The sequence below is a fragment of the Pygocentrus nattereri genome, chromosome 6 (genome assembly GCF_015220715.1).
Source record: "Pygocentrus nattereri isolate fPygNat1 chromosome 6, fPygNat1.pri, whole genome shotgun sequence".
Taxonomy (NCBI): Eukaryota; Metazoa; Chordata; class Actinopteri; order Characiformes; family Serrasalmidae; genus Pygocentrus; species Pygocentrus nattereri.
Window position 1 is genome coordinate 26,857,971 of NC_051216.1, and position 9,214 is coordinate 26,867,184.

General features: G+C 46.4%; 2 protein-coding genes across 3 annotated transcripts; one reads left to right on the plus strand and one right to left on the minus strand.

Moving 5' to 3' along the window:
* Positions 1-27: 27 nt before the first annotated feature.
* On the plus strand, positions 28-1,432 carry LOC108431472 (cytochrome c oxidase assembly factor 5). Its single transcript, XM_017704658.2, has 3 exons — positions 28-573; positions 984-1,067; positions 1,225-1,432. The coding sequence occupies exons 1-3, from the start codon at positions 472-474 to the stop codon at positions 1,264-1,266; spliced, it is 228 nt and encodes a 75-aa protein (XP_017560147.1). The 5' UTR covers positions 28-471; the 3' UTR covers positions 1,267-1,432.
* A 623-nt stretch (positions 1,433-2,055) lies between these two features.
* si:dkey-4e7.3 (uncharacterized protein LOC402865 homolog) lies at positions 2,056-5,316 on the minus strand. 2 transcript variants are annotated; one of them, XM_017704656.2, is made up of 7 exons: positions 5,193-5,316; positions 4,817-4,920; positions 4,383-4,576; positions 3,613-3,792; positions 3,379-3,490; positions 3,082-3,218; positions 2,056-2,601 (listed from the first exon to the last, which is right to left on the minus strand). In XM_017704656.2, exons 1-7 carry the CDS (start codon positions 5,273-5,275, stop codon positions 2,254-2,256), a joined length of 1,158 nt encoding a protein of 385 aa, XP_017560145.1. In that variant the 5' UTR covers positions 5,276-5,316; the 3' UTR covers positions 2,056-2,253. The 2 variants fall into 2 exon arrangements, with proteins under 2 accessions (XP_017560145.1, XP_017560146.1); XM_017704657.2 differs by having other exon boundaries at positions 2,254-2,601; positions 4,383-4,628; positions 5,193-5,315.
* Between the last annotated feature and the right edge of the window lie 3,898 nt (positions 5,317-9,214).

The window sequence follows — 9,214 nt, forward strand, 5'->3', positions numbered from 1 at the left end:
AAACCTACAAATACAGATACATTTTCTCGGCTTTTTAGTGAAAGACTCTCTTCCACGTCCTAAAATGAAGAGAAGGTCTTGGATTAGTGCTTAGAATCTATTTTTGCTTTTTAACTTTATTTTTAGCCGTTTAGCTTCGTTCATCTCCATTCATTGAGGACTCGTTCGCTGGCGCCCTCTGGCGTTTAACAGGCTTAACCCGGTTCAGGGTAAAGCCTTAACGCAGCCGCTACGCTGAAGGATGACCGGTGATGCAGGGCCATCTTGTGGTCATCGATCATTTTGCGCGCGCGACTGAGAGCCTTGCTACGGAAACTCCCAGAATGCACTGCTCAGAAAACATGGCCTCTTTCAGAGCCGCGGTGTGACGCTAGTCATGTCACTTGGCGTACCCGCTTTAGTGGTCGGTGATTCTGCTGTCGACTCGGTCCTGTCAGCGAGTTATACTCGGTCCAGTGCAGATTGAACACAATGCCCAAATACTACGAAGAGAAAGAGGAGGACGGTCGCGCTTGTGCTGGAATCAAAGAAGATTTCAAAGCCTGTCTGCTGCAGCACGACTGCGTAGTGAAGGTAACTTTCTGAACTGAGAGCATTCGGTGAACGCAAATAATGGCCCGTTTCCATCCACTTCAAACGAGCCACTGTCTTTTAAATGTAATTGTTATAGATTTATTCATTTGTGTAGTGATTTAGCCCATTGACGGCTGATTCTGAAGCCTGAAGTCATCGTAACGGGCATGTTAATGCTGTTCCCAGGTCGTACTGTGGTGCCCTGATGTGTTTCAGTTAAATAACTCCCAGTCTGTCACTCCGTGTCGCTTCACACCGCTCCCTGATTAATCTTCTCTTCTGTGATACACTATTTATAATGAGCTGGGTTAGTTAGTTGAGCCAGGTGTGGTGTTATTTTTGTATTAAATTATTGTGACTGTATTCGTGCTGCCAAGGACTAGCGACCTTTTATTTATGCTTGATTTCAGGAAGGCAAGAAGCCCAGCGAGTGTCTGAAGGAGGGTCACTGCAAACACTTGCAAGTTACTTTCTTTGAATGCAAAAGATCAATGGTAGGTTAAGTAGTCTAATCTGAAAGTGCAGTGTTGTCATCTACTTGCAGTGTCTATCACGCCTTGTTGATTTAAGTAATGAAGGCAACATTATAGATGTGTGTGGAAAGTTCATGTTGTTGATCAATATAAGTTGACTGTGCGTTTCTTTTTGTAGCTGGACACAAGATCTCGATTCAGAGGCAGAAAAGGCTACTAATTGGATCCTGTCATATAATTTTATTTGGTGCCAGTACATGGATTTGAACTATGAGGATGTTCTCCTAAGTTGTAAATAACAAACTTGCTCAACATGCTTTTGTCATGGACTTCATCTAATAATTGTTATGCTTTTGTCAACATTAAATATACTATTGTAAATTAAATGTGTACAGTGCTTTAAAACATGGACTATGGTAATGAGACAATGGTTACTATATTAAAATTTGACATGGGCTATTTGTACTGTGAGGACATCAGAAAGGGCTGTAATTATCACGATTCAAACAGTTAGTTATTAAAAAGAGAGCCATTACCAATGCTACTAATACTCCTACCAATCATTAGCTTACCACAGTTAGAGTTGCAATGTTGTTGGAGAGCAAGCAGTTTTCTGAATATCATATTTGCTACTGATTGCACTGTAAAACCTACATTTACTGGGCAGAGAGGCCCAGCTGTTCTGCACACTCACTGTTTTGTTTTATATTGTTACATAATTATTGTCTGAATCTGAATCAGCAGGGAAAACACAAAACTGTGCTGTACTGCTGGGCCTGCATATCACAAGTTCTCCAGGAAAGTCTGCAGTAGACACTTTCTAGCCCCAAAGTAGAAAGTAACATTCATGTTTTGGCCAACCACAGCAGAACAACAAATTTTACCCAAGCCACCAAGTGCTGCCAGCACGATTAGCAAATGTCATTCCCACTACTCATAAGCAGGCTTATATTTTTAGGTCATTTTTATGACATTGTAATTTGTAAAAATAATGTTTTTTAAAATAACACAACTTTTAGCATAGCTTTATTTAAAGATGTGTTAATTAAAAGATTTTGCAAAATAATTACATTGAGAGGAAAAAAAAAAAACCCACTTGCAAGTTACAAAGGAGTACTACAAAACGCACATTTCTCTTTTCTAAACAGATTTGATTTGTTGAAGGGATTCAGTCACAGTCACACTGTGGAATCTTGTCATTATAAAGTTACTTCAAGGCATTCATCATAAGCTCCTTAAACCTTTCTAAGTCCACTTTCTTCAAGATGTAAGCTTTATGAGATTTCGGGAGCATCTCCAGGTGATCTACAATCATCATTGCTCGGGAATGTACACCTGCGAGTTCCACAGTGACAGCCTTATGGTCGCTCTCAATGATAAACTTGTCATCAATGGCTGCTGCCATGGCATAAGAATCACAGGAAATGAATCCATTTCCTGCCACCAGCTCTTTTTCAATTCTCTCACTGTAGCAGGAGTCAATGCTATGTTGGAAGATCCTCTTCATGAACTGAGCTTTATGTGTATCTTGAGCCAGCCAGTAGTCACAGAACTCCTGTAAAGGGAGTGTAAAACATTAATGTTCTCTGCTACAGTCAGAATCACTGCTTGACAGTTCTACAATATCAGATGAATCAGAGGTGCTCATTGATCTTGGAGGGTCCCAGCACTGCAAAATGTGTTTTTCATGCTAAACTCATTAATTTTGCTCTTCTTGACTTGAGTATGTGGGATAAAAGGAAAGTTTTGCAGCACTGTGCTCCTCCAAAACAGGATCTGTGTTGCAGTAAGCTGGGACATAAGTGCAGTGAACTGTTGCAACCAAGTAATTCACATTGTTGATACATTTTTATTAAGTTAACATCAATATTATGATAATTTCTTCTGCTTATGCTTATAGTTTAATGGAGATGTGTTAATTTTTTTTCTTCTGAAAAACCTGATTTCATGGTTCAAATTCCAAATAATTTCCAGTGAGGTCTGCTGGCCACACAAAGGATACATGTATATTATGATGAGAAAATGTGAACTTTACCCAGGTTAGTTTATTGTGACATGTGAACTCCCAACTGGCAATGTAAGTGGGGCACAGGTAGTCGTTCAGCACAATATACGCTGCTTCAGGGTCTGCTGCAAAGTTGAATTCTCCGCAAATGGTAGTGTTACCTCTAGCTAGAGACAGGTTTAGACAGTCATTCATTCAAAACCAAGCATCAGTCATAATACTCAGTTTATACAGGCATTCTTTACATTCAAAACCAAGCTAAACACATAGCACTTGTGTTAACCAAAGATAATGATGTAACAACAAAGGAACAGGTAGTGTACCCACAGTCTGTGTTGCCTCCCATGATGTACAGGCCTTTGAGCTTCTGTGGTAAGGTAGGGTCCAATTTTACTGCCACTGCCAAGTTTGTCAGTGGAGCTGTAGCCACTAAAGACACCTGAAAGAACCAACAGCTTTCTTAAACCCTCCATTGAAAAGCTTTTCAAACTAGAAGTTTGTATAGAAGCATACAGAAAAAAAAAAACACTAATTATGCTCCGACCACAAAATGTACCTAACCTCTCCAGGATGCTCACTGACTATGCGGATAATGGCTGACACTGCTCCCTCCTCTTGAACTAGTTCCAGGCCAGGTGCGTCAGGGTCTGGAGCATCACCAAGCCCATCCGCTCCATGAAAGTGTCCAGCGTCCAGTACGTTCCCCAGAAGTGGTTTTGATACCCCTTTGAACACAGGAATCTGGAGCATACATCAAAACATGCCACTGGCAAGAGAGCACAAGAGAACATAAACCAGAAATTTTGACTTAAATTCAGGTCTTGTGAGTCAATTACTAAAGGCAACCAGCCACTTGATCAGAATCACTATTATCAGATTTTTCTCTTCTGCTAGATCTCAGCACAGCGCTCAGTTAAATTTGAGACGTCTTTCCCTCAGCTTTTCTTTATATATACACTATGAGCTGCTTTTTGATTTTTTTTAAATGAAAAAACATTGTTTTAGGCTCAGACGCACTTTCAGGAATCCATTAATTTATCACTATTTGTGTGTATAAATGTTCCATATTAACAGTGAATGTGTCTCAGCCTGCTAAAACCTACACTGCACACTATGCTGAAATGATTAAAACAAAGCACTGTTTGGCATCCTGAAATGAGACGCACCAAATCTTTCTTAAGAAAACTTTTATGAATCCAGCCCCAGGTGTCTTGGTATTTGGATTGGACTTGACTGTCAAAGCCAAGGAAGCTACTCCGTGGTTCTACTTCACTGCCATGAGCGCTGCTCTATTTTGAACTGCTGTGGCTGAAAATAACTGCCTGCCGTACCTCCAGCCGGCCACAGACTTTCAGGACGCGCAAGACGTTTTTGCACACGTTTTCTACACACGTGTTGCCATGAACACAGGTGATGCCGAGGATCTGGACGTCAGGGGCAGCCAAAGCCATCATAATGGCCTGGGCATCGTCTACTCCACAGTCCACATCAACCAGCACTTTCTTCACCATGGTAGAGATAGGTCCTGACCGGTGATGTGGGGACAGATATTCCAACACACACACACATCCAGGGGTCATCGGGCGGAAAGCGATATTCCAAGAAGAGTTAAAAAGAAAAAAAGCCTTTGTTTACAAAAAACTTTTGTAACAGAAAGTCAGAGCACCAAGATACTTACATAAGTAAAATAAACAGTAGAAGAAAGAGAACAAAGCTCCATAACTGTTAGCGCCCTTGCTGGACGCCACTATGATTTTCTGCTTACCTTTGCTGAAGTTCTGGTTTGTGTAAAAGCGGCCGAAACACTTCTGCTTCCCTCTCAGTGGCAGCGCAGGCTGCGAGCTACAGGCTAACGCTGCCCTCCGCGCGCTGCGCAGGCGTTCCAGTTTTCAGGAGGAGGAGTCAGAGAGGACAAACGAAAAGAACCGTTAAGTTGTTTATTTGACCTTTGACCGACACACCTTCGAGAGACATACAGAAAAGCGCATAGGCGCTCGGTGTAGAGGATCTTGTGATTGTGTCTCCCGTTGGCAGTAAGATTTTAAGCTCACAGCGCCTCCATTAGCGTTTAACCTGACTGAACTGCAATCCTGTCGCTTTAATAATCCCGCTATAAAATGCTCTGCGGTAAAATAAGATACCTTGATTTCCTCGCTGTATGACTAGTTTTCAGTAATGCGAACAGTATCCTTGACTTCTTTCTGAACAGAGGAGCAGCGGCCATTGAAAAGATCTCAGCCCTGCAACCTATCACAGAGGAGCAGATGACGTAGACAGCGGGGGCGGGGGCTTTTAGTGTGTCAAATTTATACATAACATCTAGCCAGTTAAAAATTACTTAATTTAAATTACATAACAACATAATATTGAAACAGCTTGTTCATTCGGGACCAGAGACACTCAGTTATTTCGGCATTTTCAGTATAAAAATAAAAATTTTAAAAAATAATAAGAAAATATTATTTCCATGGATCTCCACCTTATTGTGGTGGAGGGGTTTGCGTGCTTGAATGATCCTAGGAGCTATGTTGTCTGGAGCAAAAGCTCCTGGTAGGGTCTCCCATGGCAAACTGGTCCTAGGTGACAGGTCAGACAAAGTCCATCATCGTTGACCGCTAGTCCAGACAGGGTCGCGGTAGCAGTTGGGAGAGCAGAGAATCCCAGATGACCCTGTCCCCCGTAACTTCCTCCAGCTCATTCCCGGGGACCCCAAGCCGCTCCCAGGCCAACTTGGAGACGTAATCCTTCCAGCGGGTCCTAGGGCGACCCTGGGGTCTTGTCCCGGTAGGCCGTGCCTGGAACACCCCCACCGGGAGGCGTACAGGGGGCATCTGGATCAGATGCCCGAACCACCTCAGCTGGCTCCTCTCAATGCGGAGGAGTAGCGGCTCTACTCTGAGCTCCTTCCGGATGACCAAGCTCCTCACTCTATCGCATAGCGTGTAGCCCGCCACCCGATGAAGAAAGCTCATTTCTGCCGCTTGTATTCGTGTTCTCGTTCTTTCGGTCATTACCCACAGCTCATGCGCTGGAGGCATCCATGTGATTCCGCCAAAAGAACAACATCATTTGCAAATAGCAGAGACGCCACCCTCCGGCCTCCACACATAATACCCTCCTGACCCCGGCTACGCCCTGACACTCTGTCCATGAATATCACGAACAAGAGTGGAGACAGAGCACAACCCTGGCGGAGTACAACGCTAACACTGAAAGAGCCTGACTTAATGCCGAGTATACGGACACAGCTCTCACTCCGGAAGTATAGAGATTGGATGGCCCGGAGTAGTAGTCCCGGCACCCCATACTCCCGGAGGACCTCCCACAAGATATCTCAAGGAACACGGTCATAAGCCTTCTTCAAGTCCACAAAACACATGTAGACTGGGTTAGCAAACTCCCATGCCCCCTCAACAATCTGTGAGAGGGTGAAAAGCTGATCCATTGTTCCATGGCCGGGACGGAATCCACATTGTTCCTCCTCAATCTGAGGTTCAACTATCGGTCGGAGTCTCCTTTCCAGCACCTTTGCATAGACTTTCCCAGGGAGGCTGAGCAGTGTGATACCCCGATAATTGGCACACACCCTCCGGTCCCCCTTTTTAAAAATAGGGACCACCACCCCAGTCTGCCAGTCCAAAGGTACTGTTCCCAAGGTCCATGCAATATTGCAGAGGCGTGTTAGCCATGACAGCCCCACAATATCCAGAGCCTTAAGCATTTCTGGACGAATCTCATCCACCCCCAGTGCCTTGCCACTGAGGAGCTTACCAACTACCTCAGTGACCTCCACTAGGGAAATGGAACTTGACACCCCAGAAGCCACTGGCCCTGACTCCCGTGAGGGAGGCACGTCTCCCGGATGAAGAAGTCCCTCAAAGTGCTCCTTCAACCGACCAACAATATCCTCATTCGAAGTCAGATTTTCTCCATCCTTGCCAAATACAGCTTGGGCGCAGCCACCCCGACCCCTCCTGACTCCGCAGCCACCCTGACTCCTCACTGGACAGTTGTCCAGAACGTCTTTGAGGCCGAACAAAAGTCTTTTTCCACGGCCTCACCAAACTCCTCCCATGCCCTGGATTTTGCTTCTGCCACCGTTGCAGCTGCCACCTTTTTTGCCTGTCGGTACCTATCTGCTGAATTGGGAGTCCTTCAGGCCAACCATTCCCTAAAGGCCTCTTTCTTCAGATTGACGGCCTCCCTCACCACCGGTGTCCACCAGGAGGTTCTTGGGTTAACGCCCCGACAGGCACCCACAAGCTTTTGGCCACAGCTAAGCCTGGCAGCTTCCACAATGGAGGTTTTGAACAGGGTCCATTCAGACTCCATGTCCCCTACCTCCTCCAGGACATGAAAAAATAAATATAAACTTTGCATCGTGTTAGTCTGGGTCTTCACTCCAGACCTGTTCGCCCTGGGAGACCCTACCAGGAGCATATTGCTCCCGATGGCTTAGCTCTGAAGATCCCTAGACCACACAAGCCCTCCCGCCATGACAAGGCCCCGATCCATGAAGGGTGATCAGACAAAGTGTGATCCAAAATTCCCCCTATGAAAATAATGAAAGAACGGCACTTGTGTACCCTGCACGGAACAGGGTTACCGGGGCCCCACCCTGGAGCCAGGCCTGGGGGAGGGACTCGCCAGTGAGCGTCTGGTGGCCGGGCATTTACTCATGGTGCCCGGCTGGGCCCAGCCTGAAAGGGTTACATGAGTCCCCCCTCCCATTGACCCACCACCAATGGAAAGGGCAGTAGTAGGGTTTCAGTGCTTTGTGGATCGGGCAGTGTCCGAAGGCATGGGCTTTGGCGTTCTGATCCTCAGTTGCTGAAAGTGGCTTTTGGAACTTGGAATGTTACCTCACTGGCGGGGAAGGAGCCTGAGTTGGTGCACAAGGTTGAGAGATACCGGCTAGATATAGTCGGGCTCACCTCAACACACAGCTTGGGCTCTGGGTCCAATTTTCTTGAGAGGGGCTGGTCTTTATTCTTTTCTGGGGTTGACCATGGTGAGAGGCGGTGGGCAGGTGTGAGCTTTCTCATAGCCCCTCGACTCGGCACCTGTATGTTGGGGTTTTCTCCGGTGGACGAGAGGGTAGCTTCCCTACGCCTTCGGGTTGGGGAACGGGTCCTAACTACTGTCTGTGCTTATGCACCGAACAGCAGTTCAGAGTACCCAGCCTTCTTAGAGTCCTTGGGAAGGACACTTGAAAGTGCTCCTCCTGGAGACTCTATTGTCCTACTGGGGGACTTTAATGCTCACGTGGTCAATGACAGTGAGACTTGGAGGGGTGTGATTGGGAGGAATGGCCTCTCTGATCTGAACCCGAGTGGTCTTCAGTTTTTGGACTTCTGTGCAAACCACAGTTTGTCCATCATGAACACCATGTTTGAACACAAGGATGTCCACAAGTGCACATGGCACCAGGACACGCTGGGCCGCAGTTCAATGATTGACTTTGTAGTCGTGTCATCGGACCTGCGGCCATGTGTTTTGGACACTCAGGTAAAGAGAGGAGCTGAGCTGTCAACTGATCACCTGAGTTGAATCATGGTGGCTGGGAAGATGCCAGTCAGACCAGGCAAACCCAAACGTATAGTGAGGATTTGCTGGGAACGTCTGGCAGAAGAACCTGTCAGATTGATCTTCAACTCACACCTCCGTCAGAACTTTGACCAGATATCGGGGGAGGTGGGGGACATAGACTCAGAATGGGCCATGTTCCACTCCTCCATTGTTGAAGCGGCTGACTGTAGCTGTGGCCGCAAGGTAGTTGGTGCCTGTTGGGGTGGTAATCCTCGAACCCGGTGGTGGACACCCCAGGTGAGAGACGCCGTCAAGCTGAAGAAGGAGTCCTACCGGGCATGGTTGGCCTGCGGGACACCAGAGGCAGCTGACAGGTATTAACAGGCCAAGCGATCTGCAGCTTCAGTCGTCGCCAAGGCAAAAACCCGGGTGTGGGAGGAGTTTGGTGAGGCCTTGGAAAGTTCGACTTTCAGATTCTGGCAAACCATCAGGCGACTCAGAAAGGGAAAGCAATGTGCCACTAGCACTGTATATAGTGGAGATGGTGTGCTGCTGACTTCGACTGAAGACATCATTGGACGGTGGAAGGAATACTTTGAGGACCTTCTCAATCCCACCGCCACGTTCTCCAGTG